General features: G+C 44.0%; 1 protein-coding gene across 1 annotated transcript in view; it reads right to left on the bottom strand.

Annotated features, from left to right (window-relative positions):
- Nucleotides 1–26,592, bottom strand: part of FAM20C (FAM20C golgi associated secretory pathway kinase) — a 56,346-nt gene that overhangs the window by 24,635 nt on the left and 5,119 nt on the right. Inside the window, exon 3 of the mRNA XM_058035765.1 lies at nucleotides 19,389–19,467. Coding sequence (XP_057891748.1) covers nucleotides 19,389–19,467 — 79 coding nt within the window. The remainder of the gene's footprint in view (nucleotides 1–19,388; nucleotides 19,468–26,592) is intronic.

Genomic DNA, 26,592 nt, shown 5'->3' on the forward strand with positions numbered 1-26,592 from the left:
CACACTTTATATTAAGGGCACCACATGAGTCACAAATTACTCTGGAAATTACACATCAGGGTCCTTTAAGCTTACAAATGTCTGCATGAAGTGTGGGTTCATGCTCTGCAGCCCACAGGGAGTCACTGGGTTATTCCCAGGGGAAAATCAAACCATATTAGCATCTCTTCCCTCTTCTCCACCTCCACTGAGAAGGAGGATTTCAACCTCCTGGCCTCCATGTGGGCCCTGCTGCTGGGGAGCTGCAAATATAGTCCCTGCTTGCCACAGAGCATCATCCTTCTCCTCCTTGTATCCCAGTTACAGACACAGCATTTTAGGAGAAAAATGGAGGTTCAGCTTTGGAGGAGAATCACTTTAAATGGCAGAGGATGCAGGATTTCAAAAGGGCTCAGTATTGACCTAAACTCCTTTTGAAAAATAATTTTTAAAAAAGACCTATTGAAACCTCTGAAAAATATTCCATATGAAAAGATAAAGAGCAAAAGGATGTTAGGGGAAAGATCTCTGTGGCCCTGCAAGGGAAGGAAGGCTGTGGCTGGCTTGGCTGCTCAGGGCAATCACTGTTTTATATAAACATCTCCCATCAAGTGCAATCACTCGGGGAACTCCCACGCTCGAGGTGCAGACCAATATTCACGCTCGGTGGGTTGCAAAAATGCACCCACTCAGAGCTGGAGTGGAGATAAAGAGAGGGATCTGTGTGTGTGTGTGTGCAGGCAGACACAGGGAATACTTCCCTCTGCTGTGCTGAGCCAGTGCTCAATGTGAAACAGGTGTGCCCCACTCTTAGACATTCATTTCAGCTGATTTAAAGTCTTATCTACATTGAGGATGTTTGGTAAGATAAGGGGAGATTTTAATAAAGTGTGTGAGGGGTGATAAAAAAAAAGCAGAGCTCAGAAAAAACAACACGTGAAAAAAACAGGCAAGAGTAGAGGACAAGAGAGGGGAGGAAAATTATGCAAAAGATGAGGAGTAAAAGCTTTAGTGAAATGATATTGTTGCCAGATTTTTTTCTTTTTTTATGGAGCTGATTTATGACATGCAGCTGCTTTTCTCTAACAGTGAATGTCTGGTTACCTCTCCTTGCATTTTAAACTGTGTTTAAATGTCTACAAAATGTGAAACTTATCTACTGTATGTACAGTGTGGTAGCTGTGTGTGTGCACAGCCCACAGAAGTTTGATTTCAAAGACAGAATGATGTTTTTCCCAAAGCCAAGGACACTTGTATTTCAGTTTTCCTACTGTGTGGATAAGTAAATGGCAGAGCAAAGCAGTTGTGTGCTTTAACCATTGGACTTCATTGTCCCATTCCTGCAGCACTTACTGCTTTTCCTCTGGGTTTGATCCAACTTTCCTTCCACTCAGTGAAAGGTTTCCCATGAGTTCAAGGTGAATTAGATCAGGAAAGACAGAGCCAGTTCATAAACTGGGACCTGACCTGGATGTACTCAAATATAAAGAACAGTGAATTCATGGGAAAAGCTCCCTGTTGACTCCAGAGGATTGTGGAGCAGATGCAGACTCAACCAAATAACTGAATGAGCCACCTGTGACAGCAAACACCCTGTTCTCATCCATGCCTGGATGAGGGGGACAGAAGACATAACCTCTGGTTTTAGCATTTAGTTTGAATACACCCATGATATCCTCCACAGCTCTTGCCAATATCAAGGAGGATAATGCAGGATTAAGCAAGAGCAGGAGCTGAAGAATATTAAATTAATATTGGAATTTCCACTCTGTCTAGAGCACAGTGAGTGTCTGACACTTTCAGGACCTAAGATCTCAGACAGCAAAGAATACACAAACCATCTTTTTGTGTTTTATTACAGGTCCCTCAAGTTCCCTCCTTAAGCAATCTCCAATAGTCTGCTCTTACCAAATGCCTGAGTAGATTCCAATAAAATTGAGTGAAGATCTTCATTTTATCACAAATATTGGCAAGAATTAAACCTGGGGTTTTTTTCTTTTTTTTTCCCTGTGTGCTGTTTTCCATGCAGCTCACAGGCAGTGATTGTATTGACAGGAGTGCTCAACATCAATATGAATGTCAGGGAAGTATTACAGGATTAGTTACAGACAGCCAGGGCACCTCTGGACTCAATCAGCTTAGTGGTTCAAACAAGTGGAAGAAGAAACCAAAAGAAAAAAAACAAAGTGGTTTCCTTGCTCACCTCCAGAAAAACGAGGAAAAGGTGTAAAGATTAAATTTGACATTTCATTTTTTATACATATACAGATCTTTTTAGTCACCTCTTTAAAAATATTAGCTTTAGCCTTTGATTTCCAGCATCACAAATGCTGGTGCTACAATGTCACAGTATTTTCAATGTCCCTTTTGCTCCAGCAGGTGCAGAGGCCAGAGCAATGGGGACACTGAAAACACAAAAAAACTAAAAACCCAATGTTTGCATAAAATCCTATAAGAATTAAACACTCAGTTGTTCTTAATCCTTTTCACCCAGAGGAGAAAATAAGAGGACAAATCAAGTGAAGTCTTTTAGGGCATATTTCCAGCTACACCTTTTCAATAAGTCTTTAAATGACATCCTAAATCTGATTGCCTTTGTAGCTGACCAGTAAGCCCCGTGGACAAATAGCAGATCTATTTTTGATATGACCTTAATAGTTTAAACCCTGCCATTAGGTACACGCACACAGCTCCCAGGGACATAGCAAGAGTTCTCCTTCATCTTGCAGTGCTGGTTTTGCTAATGATTAATATTCAGCTCTGTAAGCTTAATGAAGACATTGTTTCCACTTATCTACAGGTCAGATGGCAACTGCAAAGCAACTGAGTTGTTAGATGGCTGTGGATTCCCTGCTGATATGTCTGATTATTTATGCACAGTGTGCATTTTTAATAGATGACCATATTAAATTATATGCTTCTCCCTTATTTTTTCATGATTTTTAATGGTTTTCAATTTGTAAGAAGGAAGGAACAATGACTCAATCCTGCTAATGAAGTACCTATGTACCATATCTGCATCTTTAAAATTATTGGAATTTCTTCCTTGAGAAATATCAGACCATTAGCTTGAAATTGTTGATTTTTATCACGAAAATAAAGATGAGAATTAAGATTGAGCCCTTTTTCTGAAAAGTGAGATTTTTCTTCTTTCTGAACTATTCTGTGTGATCCGGCCAAAACTTTTCACAGCGAGCCTTGTGCCCAGCTGAATTCCCTCCTGCACAAAGCTCCTTTGTGCCAATTCCACCCAACTCCAGCTCTGAAAACTGATCTTCTCCAACACCACTGGGCAAACACCTGCACTCCATGCAGGTATCACCTCAGAGGGATGGAAAAACCTGTCCTGGAGTGCTAAAGAACAGCCACGGTCCACTTCCAGAGTAGAGCATGTGGCTCAAGCAGGCTGGGAGGGAAGGAGGAAAGGCACAAGGGCCCACAAAGCTGCTTTATTTAGTTTAAATCCATGTCTGAGCTGCCACTCCTTCACCTGCAATCACACAGGCACGTGGCACTCAGCTTCTCCTCTGGGACACAGAGTGTGGGGACACTGAGGGTGGAAATGAGATCCAGAGAGAAGGGTCTGTCAATTGCAGGAGAATTTTCTCACTTCTTTATAAATGTGACTACTACTGTAACGTTATTGAACTAAAAATAACCGAGCCAGTTCTGGCTCCAAATGTGATCAGCCCATAAATAGTGGGATAAACTCCTTCCAGGCACATCATGTACTTGATTTCCATTTGCAACACGTACTAAAGCTCTGCTTGTGCATAAGTAATGCCCACGGATGGGAGATGGCAAATTTTCCTTTTTCCACCACACAAACCACTCTCACCTTAGTGAGCACAGACATGATGCTGCTTTCACACACTGAGTGATCTCTGAGCACTGCAAGAGCCACGGCTGGTTTTCTACAGGGGAGGTTTTAACACCAGAATTGCAGATTTCAAAAAGCAACATATGCTCACAGACAAAAGCAAGGCTGTGAGGAATTTATGGGGACCTTACATTTTCAGAACTGCTTAAAAGAAATTCCATTTACACCATGCTCATCGACTGTGTGTGTTTGGGGTGGCTCCAGAGCTCTTCATTTCCCTTCACTTATTTTGCACTTCCAAGTCCTAACCCTCGGTTACAAATTCAGAGCCACTTTGATGGATCACAGTTTGGCTGCCATGATGTTAAGTTAAACAACAGTCTCATTCCACACAATAATTACTGCAAACAATTTCATTGTCTGAGGGGTGCTTTGCAAGGTTATGCATTAGCTAATGCTGCTTCTGTCACTGTTCATCACATGAATATTCCCTTTACCTGCTGTGTCTGTGTGTGCCTGAAAGAACTGTGGCATTTTTAATGGCATAATTTCCCGGGATGAACTGAAAATCAGCACAGCATGGCCTGCATTATTTATATGCTGAGTCCTACAAATGGCAAGGAAAATACTCCAGTTTTCCTGGAAATAAATATATTCATTATCTTGAAGCTTTGTGCACAGTAGACTTCATGTCACTGAAAGAATTTAATTACTACCTGAAAAGCATCTTCATTTTGCTAGATTTGTAACAAAAATAGAATGTCTAGACACATTATAATTCAAAGACAAAAGACTCCTTACCCACCCAAAAATACCCAATGATGATAAATGTTGAAGCATGCCCTACTGTTGCTGCTAATCAGTAGAAAATTCTTAGCATTTTTACAGCATGAGATAAATTGTAGATTGAGCCAATTGGGAATACTAATGACAGAAGCCATAAAATATTTTGTAACATCAATTATGACTAAAGGAAAAGGACTTGCACCACAGATCAGCAGAATATTTTGCAGCCGTGCTTCATTTAAGACTATGATTTCTGAACACGATTTGGGAGTTGATTTGCCAAGAAGAATGTTCAGGAATATATAATTGGCAGCTCTGCAACTGTGGTGCTTCTGCAGTTCAGCTGTAGCTGCAGAATTGCCCTCGATGGGAGGCTGCAGGTCTGTGGAGCCTGACAGATCACCAGACTCCAGCTGAGTTGTTCAAATCATACAGGACTCAATAATAAATTATCTGATTGCAGTTAGAGCCTTAAAATGGTTCTGTTACGTTCAATCCTAAACTAAAAAGCGATCTGAGAACTAAAAAAGCACTTTTACTAAAACCCAGATTTGTTTTTACATGTTCCTTATTGTTATGCCCAGACTACATCCCTGACCACGCTCCACAGTCAGATTCCAAGGAAATGCCAATTTCTGCCTTTTGACATGCAGGTCTTATCAGAGGAGGCCACTATTTTCTGCTTTACACTCTGTCACATATTTCAAAACATCATTGTAACTTCACCAGCTTGTTTTTTAAAACCTGCTTATAAGGATCCTTCCATCCTGATGGAATTGCCATTTTAAAACCAGAGATGATAACCAGAGAAATAAATTGAAATGGGGACTGTGACAAGGAGAAAAGTTACATAGCAAAGAGGAAAAGCCAGGCTCATATTTTCTTCCTCTCCTTGACACAAAAATTATTTCCTTGCCCCAAAATAAACCAACCAGTAGATTCCAAATCAACAAATTTAAAAGCAGCTGTCCTCCTCCTGCTGCAGAATGAATTCCCAATAGTTACACACCACAGGAAAATAACTTCCCACCCAGATACCTCTTGCACTCCTCACACCAGCCTTGCTGCAGCTCCCCATTAAACACAGACAATATTTGGTCACAAGGTGGTTAAATTAAATCTTTCCTCAATACAGGGGAGTTATCCATGTTCAGCCTACAGTGTTCCAGCCAAATAATGCTTTGCTAATGATGTCTGCAGTTAGATGACAAATCAGGCTATTTAAATTGCCTCAGCACATACATCCTTTACAGGCAGGGTATCCAGGTAACCATCCTAGCACGGCTTCGAGGTGGGAGGGAGAAAGCAAGAGCTAATTTCTTCAGCTAGGTGGAAAATTAATCCTGAAGAGATCTGTCTGGTTTGTTATGGTCAATTTAAAGGCAAAACGATTTAAAAGTAATTGTTTAAAAAGTATTTTTAAGATAGGCGGTTAGGCAGGAAAGGACAAAATTACTGTGTTTCAAAAATACAATAATGGCTAGTTTTGTTCCTGAAAATAATTAAAAGTATTTAAAGGCCCTCAATAGGAAGCTTCAAATGCCATGAAAATACCAGGGAGGAATGTCAGATGCTGCAACCAATCCTCTTTTTGTAAGTGTAATGCTAAATAAAATATAAAATACTGGATTGTCTTGTTTTTGTTTTGTCTTCCCTGAAACAAGTTCAGCAACATTTTCCATCCCTGGTCAAGGAAATGTCATTTCTGTGTTAGATGCTGCTGTGGCCCCACTTGAGCCATGTCTGTTGATGTCCTTGAACACCTTTGAGAAGGTTCAGCTCATCAGTGATTTTTGCTTTGGGTGGACATGGGGGATATGGAAACTTTTCTGTGACCTTGTTCAGGGTCTCAGCCTCCGCTGTGGTCTCCAGTCTGGGTGCCCTGGACATCTTTGGACATCCTAAATATTTTAGGGAGGGGAAGGGGATTCATTCAGCTGATTCACACACAGAAATGCTGGGATGGGACAAGAGAGCAGATTTTATTTCCTCCAAGGCAAAGGAACCACTCACACCCTGGTGCTGCTCCTCTACTGATGCACACCAGATTTTAAGTGTTCACTAAGTCTATTAAACAGGAAAATACAAACAACTTCTGATATCCCTTTCCTTGAAAACTATTTTGGAAAAGATGACTCATTTACTGCTCTTCTAAACAGGAGAAGTAACATTTTCCAGCACTCCCTGAGGATGCATGTAAGTAGAAGCTAAGCCAGATGTAGAAATGTCCTTTCTTAAAAAAAAAAAAAAAAAAAAAAAAAAAAAAAAAAAAAAAAAAGAGAGAGAGAAAAAAAAAGAAAGAAAAATCGCAAAAGAAGAGTTAAGGTATTATTGGGTTTTAAAGCGCTGTTGGTCTTTTGATTACCCTTAAAACCAGATCAGATCACAAAGAAACACACAGCGTATGAGCAGCTAGAGAAGGTCACATTGCAAGAGGATGCAGTTGGTCTCATTTTTTAACAGTGAATGCAACAGAAGCACAAATCTTCCAGCCACCAAGCAGCCTCTCCTGGCTTGGCAATTGCCATGTATAATATCTGATGAACTCTGATGTCTCACTGCTCAAGGATAAAATCCCAGCAGGCAGGGGCTGTAGGAACAGCTACACAGTCAGAGGGGAAAAAAATCCCCTATTATTCCAGAAACCACTTATTTTATTCACCAGAATTTAAAAGCTCTTCACGGACAAAAATCGGGATATTTTTTTCATCCCATAAAGCAATTTTAGATTTCTATAGAATCACTCAAAAGCAATTAAAATCCTGCTCCTGTTGATGGATTTGTATTTCTTGCTCACAGTGATGTCAGGCTTTGAAATTCAGGGCTGTTGAGTGTAATTCTTTGGGGCTTTGGAGTCACTGCTGAGTGCCAGAAAATACATTCCTTAAGTTCACAGATATTAAATAGCTTTGGTAACACCAAAATAGTTTCAATACATGTAGCTTTTAAATCTAGAAGATATTGCAATAAAGAATCTGTGCAATATCAGGCAATTCAATACATTTTTTAGGAGAAGGGAAAGGTGAGAGAATCCAATATGATACTAAGAGTACAATTAGCTATGAGGGATCAGGGAGCTTTTCTAAACTGTCCTACTGCAAGAGTGACAGGCTTACATTGTCAGGGAAAATTATAAAAAATAAAAAAATCCTTCAAAAACAGGCAAGTAAACAACACAAACCCAGGATCTACATTAAAATTATTCATAGTCCTCATCCACTTAAAGGTCTGTGTTATTCAAACCAGACAGTGAGCCTCCAACACCACTGTTTGCTTTGGCATAATTTTGTGTAACAAAGGAAATTGTTGTTAAAAATGTGATTCAGATGTCAGCAACAGGAGGCTGTTCCCAATTGCAGAGACACAAAGTGGCAGGATTCATGCTGCTGGGCCTGGAACGGAGGGATGAGCACTGATTTATAGCCCTGAGCAAAAAGAGCCAGCCACGCCAAGAATAACAGGGTCTGGGCACCTCCTGCAGCCCAGGTACCATCCTGACCACTGAGAAGGTTTTTCTCCTGCCAAAGGACACAGAACAGCAAAAGTGTAGGGTGAGCAATATTGCACACAGAACAGAACATCAGCAAAGCACTGCTCAGTGGTTATGGTTATTGGCTTATCAGCACCACTGGTGTCTTCCTGAGGCTGGCATCACCCCAGGAATCTGGTGTTTGTGGGCAAACAGGGCAATTTCTGCCCTTAGGCCGCATTTAGACTTCAGAATCGCTGCTTTGTTGCTCCTTGAAAAGGCAAATGCAGACAAAATGAGTGAAATAAAGCTATAATCATGCTGCTGCCTGACAGGGACATTGTTGGTGGCCACTAGGCAGAACTGGCACAAGATATGGGCTGGCTCAAGAGGATGAGAGCAAAATTCAAGGGCACCAGCAAAGCCCAGCTGAAGTCAGCAGGAGAAAAACTGTCCCTTGTGCTGCTGGTCTGGGTGCAGATCAGCCCTTCAGCACAGTTTGAGGCTGGAGAGCTGTGGGGAGGGAGGGAATCATGATGGGGTAAAAAAATAGAGGCTGGACTGGCTTCTTGTCCTAATTTTGGGCTTATGCAGCACAGCCATTCCAATAGGAGGGATGGGACATTGGAACCTGTGTTATATCAGGGACAGATCCTTTATCCCTCACAGCATCACAGCCTACACAGCGGGGAACAAGGGGAGTCAGAAAGGCAACAACTAGCTCTTCAATTTTTTTTTCCATTTTCCTCCTCCTCTAAACTGCGAGTAATAGATACAAAGAGCTGCTCTCCTGCAAAACTTGTTTGAACTGTGGCTGCCAGGAAATGAAGGCAGTTGATGGGGGCCTGTAAAAGGCTGTTCATTAGTCCTGCCCTCTTTATGAGCTTCTTCAGTCCCAAAGCCAGATGGGTGTGGGAATGCAGCAGAGCAGGGGACTCCAGCGTTCAAAGAAATGACAGGATCCAGCCCTGCAAGGAATTCCTTCCCATCCCTTCAGATGATGGGGTTAATTAATAACAGTTAATTAATGATGTGTCAATCATCATGCAGTGCATGCCTGTGTGAGGAGAGCTGCCCCTCAGGGTGATGAGCATTAAGGCCTTCTCTGGAGAAAGTCCCTGTGACAATTTCCGAAGCCTCCAAGAGGATGTTTTAATCCCTTTATCTCAGGATTCACTTCTCACAGGAAACCACCTAGCAGAGGTAGTTCAAGAAATAATTGCAATGCTGTTGCCTTCAAGGTGAGTCTCTGGAGGACACAGGATGGTGGCAGGTGCCAGCTGTCCCCAGAGGGGAGCTCAGGCTGAAAGCATCTCAGAAACTGCCTCATCCTCAGTGATGGAGGAGCAGGAGCCCAGGGCAGGATGTGGGGTACCATCTCTGCTGTGAAACACCTCGTGCCCATGCCAGACACCCCTGGGCCTGCTCCTCCCAGGGTAACTGCAGCAGGGACAGGCATTTGGACAGGAGCAGCGAGGAGCTCAGCTCCCATTCCCCTCTGCCAGCTGAGCATCCCAGGCTCTTGGCTGCCAGGCCAGCCAGCCCATCTGCTCACATGGCACCCTGCCCGCTCACAACTTGTCAGACAATTTCACGGGTGCCAAAGGAACCTGGACTTGAATAGGTGGCCTGGATCTGCTGCAGAATCCACCTCTCAGTGGCTGCAAACAGAGCAGGGCCTGTCTGTGCTCACAGAGCCCGGGGCTGCGGGCTCACCCTGGACTGGCACTGCCCTCCATGCTGCAGTGTGAGAGCTTTGCGTCGCTCCAGGCAAATCAGTGTGCTACTGAAGCACAGCAAAACCAGCTTCTGAACCAAAATACCCAGAGCATGCCAAGATAACTTCAAGGCACCATGATAGCACTGGGCACAAAGGCCTGACTCTTGGAAGAGAAGCACGAGCGGAGCAGAAACCCCCGCGGCTCCCCACGGGCTGTGACAAGTAGGTCAGGCAGAGCATAAAAGGGCAAGTTTTGGGCTAAAATCCCAGTTACCCAGCTCCTGTACCTGAGAGGCTGCAAAAAAATTGGAGCTGGCTCTGGGAATGGGAAAATTAGGTAATGGGAAAAGCCGGCTCTGCTCTCGTGGTGGCACTGGGTCAAGCTGAAGGGACAGCTGCTGTCCCCACCTTTTCCAGAAATGCTTCTTGCTGCACCCCATCCTTGCACTGTCAACAACCCCTAGCCCCACATTTCAATCCTATGGAGAAAACCAGGATTTTGCTGTCAATTGTCTGCCATTGCCAGCCCACAAGGCAGAGCTGGCTCAGAACTACAGCACTGCTCTCCATCCTCTTGGCTGGGGCTCACTCGGGGCCCTGACACAAAACCTGGGTTTGCAACATGAAAGGCTGAAAAATCTATGCATTTTATGCCCTGGGAATCAGATTTTCTGCCTAATAAACCCCCTAAAGAATCGGATGCAAAAGAGGTTTGTTTGAAATTTTTGGCTGGGTTGTCTTAGAGTGGTGATTCAAACAGGCACAGAATACAGGAAAACACAAATATACTGGGTCAAAATTCCCTTTTTGTTTATCAAGAGATACACTCAAACTGAATACAAGTCAGTCATACTGGAAACCAAAGAAATTTATACCAATTATTGCCAGATTTCTCATTACACCTACAGATTTATTTAACATCTCAATTTCTTTTGCTGCTGGTGCCAGCTAATCAAAGCAGTTTAAAATCCATATACAGCCTGTGTGTAGCTGAGGTCTGTGTGCAATATTTCTGCTATCATAGGTCTCCATGGCCAGCCTTATGTATCCTCTGGCCAGGTGAACACCCTGGCGGGAAGAATTTGGACAATTAATTAGCAAGGTTTACCAAAAGGGCCTTGAAGTGCAAACAGGATCACTTGGATGCTGCTGCTGAGAACAGTATCTGGCTCGTGTGCTGGCTTGGGGTGTTTTATTATCCACAGCACATAATCCTGCACTTTAAGCTGCTTCTATTTACAACAGTTTTGCTGTCCCCCTGCTACTCTCCAGCTCCCACACGTTTGCAGATGCTACTTACTCTGTGTTTCTGCTACTTCTTCACATGCAAATGAGTCTTTCAGGCTTTCTCACTTGTATTTACCCATATGCAGAACACTACAGCAGGGTGACAAATTATAAATTAAGAAGAAAAGTACTAAGACTATTGAAAAGGAAAAAATAAAAACTCAGGAACTTTCAATGTGCTCTAAATCTGTGTTATTAACAGCTATTATGGCTATTTGAAGTACACTTTTTTTGTTGTTTTACAGCAGTGAGTCACCCACAGCACCATGGCAAGGGTGTAATTTGGATTTGTGCTGTGCCCTCTCTCCTAAGTTTTGCCAAACCCTTCCTGTCCCAACCTGCAGGACAGGCTGTGGGTCTGTCCTAAATGCCACAGCATTTTTGCACTGTCACAGACCTCAGAACTGTGCTCCCTGAACTGGTGACCTCTGAGAAGCTGAGCACGGGTCCTCAGCCCAACACTTGCTGTTTCATCAGATCCATTTCACTGCTGTTATCTCCTGCCCCTTTGGATGGCCAGCAGCCCTAACTAAAAAACCTGTAGAAATTTTGAGGCTTAAATGAGCTGACAAACTTCAAACAAATCTTGGAGCAAGTGGCCAAATCCCCAATTGCCTCCTCCAAAGCTCTGGTGATCCCCAGAGCTATCTCTGTGTGAGATAAAGACCAGGGGCAGAGAAAGAGCAATTTAGCTCCATAAAACATCCAAAAATAACTCCTCCCAAAGGGCAAGATGAGGATGGTGCAACTCATCCTCAGGAAAAAGCCATGTGTGCTGCTCCAGAGAGAAAACAGCCTGTGGTTTATGCCACAAGTCTTGCACAAATCATTTTCCCCTCCCTGAATTTCTGCCTCCAGAGACTACTTTAAGGATTATAAATTGTACAGAAACAGAGACAAATTCCCATGGAATGTTTCAGGGTAGCAGTATCTGCATATCCCACTGAAAACATTGTGGACACATTTTTTGTTTTTGCCTAGATTTATTAGGAAATCTTACCTCAGTGCTCCACCAGTCCCCTGTGTGCCAAGCCCTGCTACTCAGCAGTAAATTACAGACTGTGCATTTCATGCCAGCTCTCCGCTTTTCTGCACCATTGATACATGGTAAACTGTGTGAAGTAAGGAACTGAGGAGCTAAAGTGCCTCTCTGATTAAAAGACAAAGCCACAGGACTGCACTTCTTGGTATGCAGAAAATTAAAGTGAAGAAGTGGCTTGATTAAAATCAGACACTGAAGATGCTTCTTTCCTAATATACTGTGGTAATGGAAAAAAAAAAAAAAAAAAAAAAAAAAAAAGAAAAGTTAGCTGCTGCAATAACTGGCTTTTAAAGGAAAAATAAACACCAGCATACCTTTGTTCCCAAAGACTAATTAGCAAGAGTCTGTGAGTACCTAGAAGGCAGCTAATCAAGCAGAGACAATCCTGTACTGTAAAATGTGACTGCAGACTCAGGTCTCCCTTCAAACAGTGTTAAGGGGCAGGTACAGGCAGCACCTGTGCCCATTTGTGTCAGTGCAAGACAAGAACAAAAAGAGATATTGAGCATCCTGTTATCATCTGCCAAAAACAGCCCAACAAATGAGATGAGGGAAAATGGAAGGCCGTGCAAAAAGCCCCAGACAGAGATTGTGCTGTTGGCATTTCTGTGAGCTACAGAGCAAAGTCTTCTCTGTCAGGAGCTGAAGATGCCATGGGGAAGACAGGAGAGCAGGATTTTGGGGATAATTCACCAGGAGTGGTGGATGGCAGCTTCCCAGCGCTGGGATGGAGCTGAACCCCATGGAGATGGTGATTTCCAGCACACAGCCCTGGTTTGCTGGAAGAAGGTCTGGTCCCTCCCAGCCCTGGGACCCACATTGCCCAGCCCTGGCTCTGAGCAGATCCTGCCCTGCTCCAGGAGGGGATAATGCAGGGCCAGCACAGCAGAGCTGCTGCCCACAAGAGGGAAGGAAATTTATCTTCCCTTCCTGGCTGCTGGCACAGTGAAATCTGCTGTCACAGGTCCCTGCAGACCCTGATCTGAACAGACAACCTTTGAGCTACCTGGCCTTGCAGACATTGACTCTGGGGTTATTCCATGAACTTGTTTGCAGAATTCAAGAACAAATTGCTCCTGAGCTGGATGGGATTGATCAATATTCCAACCAGCAGCTGCTGAGCTGTGGCAAGGGGAAATGCAGAGCACAGTGGTGGACAGAGATTGCATTTCACTGCTGTCCAGGGCCATCAGTCAGCCTCAATCCTGATACAGCTCCCCTTGAAGTCACCACAAATTTTCCAATCTGCATAAATGAGATTTGGACCAGAGGCACTGCTGAGTCCTGGAACACAATTGGCACTGAAATACTGAAGAAGTCTGATCTGATGAACAGGATTAGTTACAAAAGAGAAAAACAACTCATGCATAATATATCAAAAGTTAAAGAGCTAAAATACTACACAGCATCCTCCACTGTCCTTATTTAGGACCACATTCAGATCTCATGCACTTTAAATATCAAAGGATATAATTCATCCAGTTAACTCTAGATTTATTCCTGATATAAGTACAATCAAATGTGCCTATCAGTCTCATTCAGGTAAACATTTCAGCAGGGATTTGGCTGGCAAGGATTTGAATGCCCTTAAAAAGCCCCAAATCTCATGGATGAGGTCCATTGAATACCTGATTACTAATTATTCCTTGCAGCAGCAATGAAAGCACTTCCTCTTCGTGACACAACGAGAGCATTCCTGGCAATTTTAAAATACTCCTACATGAACTGAAGGCTGGGATTGCCACTTTCAACCCTTCCAAGCAGTTCATTGAACCTCAGATCTCCAATAACCCACCTTGCACAGAGGCAGTGACTGGCACAGCAGCACTGCCCATCCCAGGGACAGACCCCAGGGGCTGGGCTGCACCTTGACCAGTGACCATCAGCTGGGTGTCACACAGCACATTCCAGAGTGCCAAAGTGCTCATCCTGCAAGGCTCCTAGCAAGGCAGCCACTGGATGCACATCTCACTTCTCCAGCAGCTCAGAGAAAACACTGCAATTTGATTTAATTGCTATGTTGACTTATAACAGTGTGTTTATACTGGATGCCTGCCAGCTCACATGTAACAGGTTGGCAAAACGTATTTCCTCAAAACAGCATGAGATGCAATGTAATAAGGAAAGCAATCTTTCAGCAGCCTCCATCCTGGAGTTCATTTCAACTCCTCTGGCTTGGAAGCAGTGCCACCAGTGCAGAAGGATTACAGCACCCTAATTGATATGATAATCAAGCCTGGAGGCTGCACTTCCCAGGTACAACAGCCACAACTTCAGACAGGGAATAGAACTGTGGGAAATGAAAGTGATTAACAGTTGTTTGTTTTACAGGGATTGTTTGGACTGTTTAATATCCCTATCAAAGGATGCATTATTTGTTGAACAGTCCTGAAAGCAAATCAAAGAGAAACTTGAAGAATGTTGCTAATCCTTTGCCACTCTATGGATGACATCTAAAAGCCAGTGAAAAGCTGTGCTTTGCCAATTGAAACAAAAAGTCACAGAATCATATTCTCATTTACAATGGGAGAGACCCCTAAGATCATTGAGTCCAACCACCAACACAGCACTGCCAAGCCCAGCTCCCAAATCAATATCCAGCACACGGTGCTGAGCACTAAAGCACATCCCCAGGTGTCACATCCACACCCCTGAGGGACAGTATTAGCTTGTCCATGACTTTGGCTGCTTGTTCTCAGCCCAGCTGTGTCTTTGAGCCATGAGATAGCTACAGGAACATCACAGCACTGAAGGTGAGTGTGCTTGTGCCAGCAGAGAAGCAGGTTGCCCCAGTCTGTGGCTACCAGCCAGTTTTGTGGGATGGGTCAGGGCTCTGAAGGCTGCAGGAGCATGGAGATGCTCCCATGGGCAGCATTATTTCCACAGCAGCAAGTTTCAGGAGGGACAGTGAGAGTCAAAGTCTCAAATAACACAGTCAGCAGTGTTTGATCAGTTAATGAATGCTCATGATTCAAGGGGACTGCATTTCACCACCCCAAAATCCTTTTCTGGCCTGTTATCCCCCTGAGACTAATTGGCTCTACTTTATTAAAGACTTCAACTGCAAACTTCATCAACTGGAAGAAAAGTCACGTGGCTCTTTCTAATCCTGTTCTGTGACTTGCAAAATCAGAAGAAAAGAAAGAAGATGTTAAAAATATCAAGTAAAATCTAAAGTTGGAACAGAACTGGCTTTTATGTGTTCAGTCAAAACTGAGTTCACTAGATACAGTAGTATTTCTTTGAATGGAACAAATAAGCCTCAAAGATTTTATAATGAATACCCCTTGCACGCATTTGTACAATGCAGTCTATAAAAATGGGAATGAGAGATGTCATTCCTAAACACAGACCATAGGACATTTTTCTCTCAACTCCAATAACAAGGTATAATTTTCTATCTGATCCTATTTGGCTTTTCCATAAGGAACTGTAAAAACCTCTCTCAAAATCCTGGCACCACTGTGTGCAATAGGAATCCTAACACTGGCTCTGCTGGAGCAGAATTTCCCTCTTCAAGAATAAAGCCTTGGGAGGAAAAAAAATGGTGTGTTGGTTTTGTGGCTGAGCCAGCTATTTAACTCCACAAGCCAGCAGAAACAAAGGGAAACCAAATAAAACTACAAAGCTACAAATGCTCCTTTGGACAAGTGAGGCAAAAATCTTTTGACATTTATGGCTTTACCCATCCCTGCCTGATAAGTCATACAGAAAGTTGCAACTGCAGATATCAGCAGTCATGGAAATAAATTTTATAATGCTGTATGTACAGTACTAGTACAGTTAGATACACTAATCATGGGAGGAGGGGAGGTTGCTATTTTTTTGCTGTCCCATATGGTAATAATTTTGTATGATTGAACTGTTAGGAGCTAAATAAAAGTACACATTAACTGTAAGATACATTGCAAATACATTAAATCTTCCCTGGAGTTTTAGCAAGTACGTGCTTTTTCTATCATGCATTTGGAATTATTATTACTGGGCCATAGGATTTATAAATAGATTTGGCTTCTTCTGCAATACTTTATGGGCAATTATTTCAGAAATGAAGATGCAGAGCCATGGATAAATAAAATAATTGCAGCTGATCAGGCTTTATTTACTGCTATCACATTTCCCTGACTGCTACACTTCCCTCATTTGCTCCACTAGCCTGAATCAATGACCAGATGAAGAGCTGTCAGTTAATGTCAGACACAGAGCACAAAAGATGCCAAAGGCTGATCCGCATTTCCCCATTTCCAAATTCTGCCTGGGCTCTTCCGGAGCTGGCTTGCTCCCTGGATAAATTCAGAGTGGAATTGGGAGGCTGGGAAAGGGCAGAGGAGCTCTGCAGTGTGTTCAGCAGCTTTCCAGGGAGCACATTTTGCTGTGGCTGCCTTGTGGAAGGCACTGCCAAAGGTCTGGAGAGCTCCCCTTCCATGAGCAGATGCCCAGCTGTGTCAGGGAAGGGCTGGCATGGTCTGTGCTATCTGCTGCACTGCCACCCCAACAGGTATTAATTCAGTTGGAAGGCGCTGAGTACAGCTTTGTGTGGCAAAAACAGCTTTCCAGGCAATTCCAGCAAAACAAATCAAAGCTGAGCATGAGACTGGCCTCATGTCTACAGAATACCTCACAGCAGCAGCTTTCAGTATTTGAGATCTCAGACAGGATGGGAAACTCTGGATTATCAACATTCCTTGGGATCAGGCTTCAAATCCCACACTCAGCCCTATCTAATAGTTGTGTTACCTGGGGTTCAGGAAGGAGGTTGCTTGTCTGAAGAGGCTTATCAAGTCATGAGGAAAAAAAATGTAATTTCTGCTGCTTTGAAAAGCCACAGAGCTGATAACACAGAAACAAGTGAAATGTGTAGGATGCACCAGGTGGAGACAAACTGAGTACCCACCAATAGCTTCCTTCAATGAGCTCATCTCAGAAGTAGCCAGGATGACATTTCATGGCTCTAAACTACTTAGAAAAAAATTGTCTGCCAGCCCTGATGAGCAAAAATGTCTCTGAGCTACCTACAGCCTCTGTCCTGGGAAGGAATATCCAGTTTTGTGAAGTCTGGATAAAAAGGGTACCCTATAGAAAAGAGAAAGCACAAGAAACATCATGGAAGCTTCAAGGACCTTAAGAAGATCCTACAAGCATAAGTCTCATAGACTTAAAGCCTGTTTTTTTTATTTTTTATATTTTCTTTATTTCATTCTAGGCTGCTTATTTCTGTATAAAGCAATGATGCTGCAAACCTCTCCAAGAACTTCATCAACCACAGTCCATAAGGTGGAGAAAGAGGCCAGTGGGACCGGATGCCAAAGGAGCTGGGAAGATTTATGCTAGCTGAGCATCTGGCTCCCTGTTCCCTGTTATCAGAGTGAAGACAAATGCCTGCAAACACCCTCATTCCAAACCACTAATGTGCTCAGCCCCACTCAGCACAATTGCAGCAGTGCTGCTCCTGGAAGGTGCTCTGCCTGGAAAGCAGCTGCTGAGTGCTCCTTCCAGGGGTTTATGCACTGCAGAGAGCAGTGAGAAAAGAGGGGGTTGCTGCCCCTCAAATCAAGCCAAGGGAATGATTAAGACATCATCATTTTCTGGTTTTGTTCTAGTAGGTGGTAGTAATTGCTTCTACACAGGAACGTGGCTACACCTCTGTTGTCATCCATCATCTTGCTGGGGCTGTGCAGTGTGCAGTATTTTGATTTGACCTCATTAGCACTCCCAGAATCACAATGTCATAGCAATGACAAAGGCTGAGATTATCTGCATCTGAGGAGATGCACAAGGAGCATAGCACACACTGTGAAAAGCCAACAGTGCAACCACGACTCTGCCAAATACTCAAAGGCAGCCTGAATAATCCCCCCAGCTCTTGATTTTGCATGTGGGACAAGAAATTATTTGGAATTGTGCCTATATGCATCAAACCTGCAGATAAAGGGGATGGGCTCATGCCCTGGTGATCTAAACCCTCAGGGAGAGCACAGGGAGAGGAAGGGCAGGTGCTGGAGCAGATGCTCTCTGCTACCACCTTCCCTCTGAGCTGCCAGTATCATCTGTGCTTCCTCCAGCCTCTCCCAGGCAGCCAGCAATCCCCTGGAAATGTGGAGAGATTTGTGTGCCATTTGGGAAATGACACAGAGGCACTTGGCCTTTGCAGAAATGCCTTGTGCTCTCTGGAAGGTCACAGGGTTTTCTTGTGATTCCCAGGATGGAGGCACATAGGGAGGGTTCCTGCTCAGACTTGGGTTGAAGGAAGATCAAGCCAATTTTTTGACCCTTCTGGCAGTCAAATAAAATCAAATCAAATCTGTACTTGTCTGAAGTCAATCTACAGCAAAATCTGTTGTGGAACAGGGAATTTCTCAGTCTTTAACCAGCAGTTCCCCCCTGAGCTGTGCTCCCCACTACAGCTCACATATTCCAGACCTCCCATTCTCAGCTACTCTAGTTTTCTATGGATCATCTTAGAGGAAATTAACTGAACTTCCCTACAGTGGGAACAGAAAAAGGAAATGAATTGATGATTCCAGTGGTACCCATGACACAGATTCTGAATAGCTCCATTAAACACTTTGCAGCCCTGGGGGTCTTTGCTAAACCCTCTACAACAAGCACAGAGTCATTTTCCTTACAACACAAACACACAGGTCAGGATTCAGGAGTCTGTTTTATATCTGAATAATTTCTCTCATCTCAATGGGATCCAGGCAGGCACAAATCAAGGCTGCACAATCCTGGTCCCTCCCTTTCTCTCCAGAGTCATTACCTTGCAGTACCACTCTTGGATAAACTCATTTTCACAGACTCAGCATAGACCCAATGAAATGACTAATACAACTCTTTAATGCAAACAACAATAAATCAACTGATTAAATTCTAATTTATCAGACAAATACTCTTTAGCTCTTCCCAAAGCTGTTCTGAATCATCTCTCTTGTCTGGCCATGCTCCAGAGGAGCACTGACACTAGATAAATCTCAGACCTATGGAATAAGTTCACAAAAGATAGAAATGCTGAAAACATCCTGTATTTATGACAGGAGATTTCACAGAGATCACAGTGAATCACATTCCTGAGAAGACTGTAATGTCTCTGAAGCCTCCTCAGCATCTCTTCCCAAGACCAGTCTAGCAGGACAAGGGATCAACAGACCCTGGAGCTCCAGGCTCAGCAGCAAGGCTCAGGAAGCAGACACATTAACCTTGGGAGATCCTACAGCAAAATTTAACAGCTGAGAAAATGGCTGCTCCGCCACAATTCCACTTTAAATCACAGGCTTTTTTAACTTACTTCATTGGTTTGAACAATGCTTGTCCATAGTTCTGGAATGTCATGATCAGCTTCAGCTGGGTGCCTCCTGATTTCATTGCTGTGGGGGAAAAACACAAAACAGCTTTAAAATGAGACATGTGGATCTACTGACACTCATTTTCCTGGAAACCAAACCATATCTGGTTTTCTCTGTATCAGTTCAGCACTGTGGCATCAGAGTGATCGGGGTCACCCCAGTTGGGCAGTAGATTATTCAGCAGAGTAGAGGGAAGGGCATTGAGTGCTGACCAGGGCTAAACATGGATTGTATTTCCTGATAATTTTTGCCTTTTTCTGGCCATCATGGGCTCCATAAGCACCCCAGATGAACAGTACCCGTAGGAGCAGAGAATTGGAAGGGCTTTGTGTGCTGTCCAGGACTAAACAGGGATTGTATTTACTGACAATTTTTGCCTTTTTCTGGCCATCATGGGCTCCATAAGCATCCCAGATGAACAGCACCCATAGGAGCAGAGAATTGGAGTCTTGTTTTCTCCATCTCTTGCTTTTGCAGTCCCTTTTAACAAGGGACTCACACTGGGGAAGGAGATGGGGCTCTCTCAGAGGCAGCTGCAGCTGGGGTGTACAGCCCAGTGCACAGCAGACAGCTCCTTAATTAAAAGTATGAGCAGATACTGTGGCAATCTCTGATCTCTGCTGTGATTTTAATAACTGTTCCTGAGCAGCAGATATATGTAAATTCCCCTCCTCTGTGCACAATGGAAATGTAGCCAAGCCCAGCCATCACCTTCAGGGATCCTAAGGTGGTTCATGCATGAGAGCCTGGCCTGGCTGGGAGGGCACAGGAGGACAGCGAAGGTGACAAGGACAGTGACTTTGCTCATCTCCCAGCTGGGAGTTAATGGGAATTTGATACTCATTCATACCGTTCTGAAACACTTGGACAATGACACAGTAACAGCTGGATTATAGTGTTTTTAAAATTAGGATTTTTTAAATAACATATATAAGAATTCATAAAAATGCATTTTGCTTGATGATAAGGCTACTTAAAAAAGATAAACATAAGCTTCAGAAAACAGGTGCTTTTCTGCTGCCTCAATCACAAGCTTCCTAATAAATGAAATGACCTATAGCCTGACTCCTAAATGCACCTTTGTGCTGGGGAGGCCAGCAGGGCTGTGTGGATGAGTCAGTCTTTTAAAGATGCTGTCTAGGAATCATCAGATAATCAATCCCTTTCTTTGCAGTTCTGACAAAAGCCATGTCAACTGGAGAACTACATAAATGTCAAGTTATCTTGCTCTGTAAATTCTGGCTGAGGGTTGCCCTTGTTCCACCTATGCAGCTGTACATGTTTTTTCTCTAACCAATGCCATTAGCTGCACATCTTTTTAATTACTCATCTCTGAGCCTTATCACTGATAGTTCATCAGCTCACTTTCAGCACTTGTAACCTATATTTTTGCAACAAAATGCTATGCAAATCTGGTCAGTGTAATTACACTTCTCCTAGAATAAAATCCCTCCTCTCCTGCTGTTTTGCTGATCCCAGCCTTCTCTCGCCTTTCCACTTTATCCCAGAGGAACAAATAAATAATTAGAAATTAAAGGGCATTAAGCAATTTGCACTGAGCGGGTAAAGCAGAAGCAGAGGGATTTCCTGGATTAAACTCCCCCCTCTGTGCAGGACAGGTCAGTTGAGCTGCACCTGAGGGCAGGAGGAGCACAAGGCATTTTTCATGCCCAGCTCAGGGCCTGAGGACAATGAGAAGCAGAAACTTTCCAGCCCATACCCTGCCTGTGGTGCCCTGGAGCCATCTGTGCACTCTGGAAACAGCCCTGGTTAGTATGGGCAGCTGGAGCTGGAAACATGGAATTACACAATGGTCTGGGTTGGAAAGGACTCTAAAGATCCACTAATCTAACCCCCATGCCATCACAGCAATGCAAAGAGGGGAAAAAAAAGGAAGTTCCAGCACACCCTTCTCTAGGCACAGAGCTTCAGATACTCAAAGGACTGGTTTCTCAGCTAATTAAAGCCACTCAACAGATAATGATTTTGTTAGCAGCCAAACTCAACAGCAAGGATGTCATCACCAAGCAGGGAGAAGCATGAAGAAGATTAACAATTCAGAATAATTCTTCCATGAGACACAAAAGCCTGCTTTCCTGTCAGAAGGAACTGAGCTGAAGTAAGACAAAAGCATCTCCCTCATCTTTTTAGATCCACCTTATTGTATTGCCTCAATTGCTTGCACCAGTGGCTTCACCCCAACACAAGTTTTGCTGGCTCCTCCACTGATGCTTTGGAACTCTGAAAGCAGAGTGGGGACTGTGTCCCATTGTGCTTTAGGGCAGGGCAGGGTGGAACCCACATGGAGCATGGAAAATGCCCCAATGCCAGAGCTCCACCTTGGCTTCTCCCCAATGCCAGAGCTGCCCCTTGGCTTCCTCCCAGTGCCAGAGCTCCACCTTAACTTCTCCCAGTGCCAGAGCTCCATCTTGGCTTCTCCCCAATGCCAGAGCTGCCCCTTGGCTTCCCCCCAGTGCCAGAGCTCCATCTTTACTTCCCCTCAATGCCAGAGTTGCATCTTGGCTTCCCCCATTGCCCAGACTCACTGCAGCTGTTCCCACTTTGTCTGCTCTTCCAGTGTCACATCTGTGCTGGCCAGGCTGGGGCTGAGGCAAGGCCACCCTCCACATCCAAGCTGGATTTTAACATGTAATCCCTGCAGAGAGGGGAACACCTAAGCCTGGACTGTTCCTTTGAGCTTGACAAGGCCCTTGCTGTATCTGCAAACCTTGCTGTACCTTGCTGCACCTGCAAACTCCAGCCTTGGAGCAACCCAGGGTGCCCAAATTTAGGGGGTGGCAATGCCAGACAAGAGCAGATGTCACTGGAGATGATCCAGTCTATGTCAGATCACTTCCCCTGTCCTAATTTAGCATCACACCTGCACACTGGCTCTCCTATGCTTTTCTGAGCTGTGCTCCTCCCTTTCCTAAACATGTCCCTCTGGCCATTGTGGCCTGTCATCTTCCAGAGGTTTGTCCCAAACAAACATCATTTGCTCATCTGGAGACATCCTGGTGCCTTTATCTGCTGCCCACAGGCCATTCCTGAGGAATGCACAGCCCCCAGGAGCAGCACACCCCATGCTCCAAGGGGAGCAGGACGCTGCACCACTGCAGTCTGTCACATCTGTGATCAGCAGCCCCAGGGATTTTTACAAAAGCCTTGCAACACAAGGCTGTGCTGGATCCAAAGGAACCACTAGTCACACTCTAAATTCACCTTTTTTTTTTTTTGAAGTATTTTAATATACTGTAACACCATAGGTCACAAACAGCTCTGTACAGGCTTTATAAACCTGCTAGCTCACAGCAGGTACTTCAAATCAAGTATCACACAGCTCCTGGATGTACTGGCACACTGCTAAAAACAAATCCCAATGCCATCATTACTTTTCATCTTCAGGCAATTCAAAGCCTCTCTTTTCCCTCCAAATAGGAGGAAATGGAAAGCAGCATTAACCTTTCCTGTTAACCCAGTGTAAGGGCTCTAGGGTGTGATCAGAAATCTTCCTAACTTCAGGAGGCTTTGCAAAAAATTCCCTGAGATATCTTTTTGCTTGAATGTTTGGGATTAGAGTCTTGTCCAAAGATTAGTGAAATAGGTGGGATTCCTTCTGTTTTCTCTGGCAGACTTTGGATCAAGCCTGCCAAGGGGAAAAATCCCCCTCCATTTCCATTTCTGGCTTTCCACCTCCTCTGCTTTGCTGCATGGCAGCCCTGATGCTACCAGCCTGTCCAAACCACATGGTTTTCTGATAGAGAGAGAGAGAGTCCCAACAGGATCTCTGAACTTTGCCTGATTCTTTTGGTCAGCAGCCAACAAACATTTTAAAATGTATTTAATTATGCAGGGCTAATGCCTGAGAGGTGAGATGCAGTCACAGCCTGGGATGCAGTTAACATCTGAAACAGAGGATGCTCAGATCCATTTTGGATTCCTATTTATAGATCAAGCTTAAATTTAACATAAACATGTTGATTGGCTTTAACAAGTAATGCTCTGCCCCAGGCTGGAGACATGGCCCTGTACAATAAATTCAAGCCCTCATCATCTCTTAGTTTGTCCTTGCTTGGCCAATTCTGCTAACTTGTTTTTAAAGGACTTTTTTTGACTTTTAGTGGAGAAAGTGAAAGATTTCTGCAGGGGAAGAGCTCTGTGAAATTATTCTAAGGCTTTGCTGTACATTTAAAGTCCTCTCCTTTCATCTGGAATTGTACATTAAATCAGTCTGTTGACTCTTGGCAGATTCATTGTTTCCCTAAGCAGTAAATCAAAGATGCTACATTTCATTGTTTCTCACAAGTTCTCGAAAGCACTTCTTCCTTTCCTTTGGATGAGATGCTCACGATTTTCTTTAGAGCCAGAATTTACGTTCAATATTTAGAGTCTTGTCACTCCCTTTTCTCTTTTCTCTCCCTGCCTTGAAGCAGAGTCCACCTCAGGTAATTGCAGCTTTTATTCCCAGTGTGAGTAATCTCACACACTTGCTTTCTAATTACTGCCTGCACAAAGTGAAGGCATCACAGATTCACAAATTACCTCAGCCAGGTAGTCAGCTCTCTTTACAACCACAGAATTAAAGAATCAAAAAAGAATAAAAAAATAAGTCCCAGCTCCTCAGAGGAATTACAAAGTCTATAAAAATCTCTGGACAGCAAGACCAAGCCCACAGTGCCCCTCCAATGCCCCATGCCAGAGCTGGTGCTAAACTGCTGATAGTGCTGCCACAATTATGCACAGACATCTTGTAAATATGCAAGAAAATAGCTAACTATGGTTATTTATGCATGCAATAAGCAGCTATGAAAGGCAAAGGAAATGTGCAATTGCCTGTGCATGTGCTTCTGAAAGCCAGGCTTCAGTGCTCAGTGGAAAAACAATTCTCTCTAGGCTCCTATTTATGGCAAGAGGAAATTTTCGGTGAATTAAATCAAATTAAGAGCTATCCCTTTATGCTGAACGAAATGAATAGGAAATATGTGTATATATAGATGCAGGGGACAGAAACAATCCCAGCCCAGGCCGGGGTAACCCTGTCCTTTCCCGGACCAGCTCTAGGTGTCACTGTGGGAGCTGCATGCGATGGGATGGGATGGGAAGGGATGGGATGGGATGCTCCCTCCCATCCAGGGATTTGTTCCATTTAAACTTCAACATCAAGAAAAATGTCACCTTGGTGCTCCCTGCTCCTGGGAATTGCTTCTGTCACCGTTTTCATTTTGAACCCCCAGTGCACACGGCAGAGGGGTGTGAGTGGTGCTGGCAGATGTGGGGGCTCAGCCTGCTCCCCACTCCCCCCCATAAATAATGCAGGGTGAGCAGAGAAATCACAGCGTGGCCAGGAATGCTGCTCTGCTGCAGCTTGGATCTAATTACTGCAGGTATCAGGCAAATTATCTAATTCTATTAGAGCCAGAGTAAATCTGAACACTGGCAAGAAACTGGATAAAGCCATATCCCATTTCACCTAATGCATGTAACCCTGTATATTTAATTGTCCTGCTTGCTAAAAGGAGCCTGAAGACCAGGCATTATCAAGGTTTCAATTTATTTTATACTCCTAACTTGACATCTTTCCAGCTGCCTTGAAAAGAAAAAAAACAACCCAGCAAAAATTGACCATAAGGAAAAAAACCACCAAGGCTAATTAGAAGATAAGCAGGAATATGCAAAGAATGTAACAGCCCTATAAATGTCCTTTGGTCAAAAATATTACTCTTTATTAATCAGCTTACATGCTTTTGAATCCCTCTGCTGTTCTGCAGTAAAGCTGAAAACTGGCAGGAATTACTTTAAAACATGTATTTTTAAACATCCAAAGAATTTGCAACATAAGAGAAGTTGCATTGTGCAAAAAGTAATTAAAAAATGTGTATTAGCAATATGCTCTTTATTTCTTCGCAAGCTGACAAAGCTCCTGGATCCCCACAGGGTCAGGCAGTGTATGCTAACACCAAAATTCAGATCCTGGCATCTCCATATTGGCAAAAGTCTCCTCCCATTTCCATATACTTGATTTTAGATTGGGATTTATGTGTAGGAATCATTCCCTGTCAGTTCCCATAGCGGCCAACAACACCACCAAATACATCTTGTGGTTTAATTTATGGAAATGATCCTGATTCATTGCTAGAAACCATGGCTCTGTGTTTTTGTTAGAGGCATAAGAGGCCCTACCATGCTCTTAAGAGCCTTGTTCAAACATTAACAGAGACAATCCCAAAGGGACTTGCTAATAGCAACCATAAATCTTCCCCTGTGCTCCCATGGCCCTTTCCCCCTATTGATCAGAAAGCTCCATCAAGATCAGAATTAATGGAAAGCCCATGGTACATCTGTATGACACATTAGGTGAAATCATGGCCCCAGGGAAGCCAATGGCAGAAACTTCCACTGTCGTCACCAGGGTCAGGATCTCACTCCCATTTTTTATGATAATAATTCTTTGTTGCTGGGCCAGCTGAAGCAGGGAGAGGTGAAGCCACATGCCCAGAAATACAAGTGAACACCAAGTCCAGAAGATCAAGTGAAGAGTGAGCACTAAACTACTATTTTTGCTCTTATCTCCCTTTTTCCCAGCTTTTATGTCCCTAATCCACCTCAGCCACCCCCTGCTCTGCAGGATGGACAGACTCCATGGCTCGAGCACACTGCTGGGTTTGCTGCAGACCTCTCCTCCTGCACAGACAGTGCAGCTGAGCTCTGGACTGCTGGGGAGCTGAGCAAAGATCAGTACTCAGCAGCCATGTGGTACAAACTGCTGCAGACAGTGCTCTTTGTGCAAACCTCAAGGGATGGCTCTGTTGGCATCACCTCTGCCCTCTGGGGACAGCCTCTGTGTGGGGACAGGGATGGGCACAGGCTGCATCTGTGGATGTGCCCAAGGAGCAATGTTCACTCACATGTTACCAAGGGCTGGCTCAATCCCCATTTGCATGTACCACTAATATTCCAAAAATTGGTGGGTATTGAGGTGTAAGGTCAGGAAAGGTGAGGGCTGTGTCTGGGGGAAAATGACCCAGGTTGTGTCCATACAGTGCCCTCATCACCCTCCAGTGCAGAACAGAGGAGCATGGGCAGTCTGCTGCTACCCGCAGTGTCACCTCTGAGCTGGGGAAGGGAAAACACATAATGGGCTTAATG

The sequence above is a fragment of the Melospiza georgiana genome, chromosome 16 (genome assembly GCF_028018845.1).
Source record: "Melospiza georgiana isolate bMelGeo1 chromosome 16, bMelGeo1.pri, whole genome shotgun sequence".
Classification (NCBI taxonomy): Eukaryota; Metazoa; Chordata; class Aves; order Passeriformes; family Passerellidae; genus Melospiza; species Melospiza georgiana.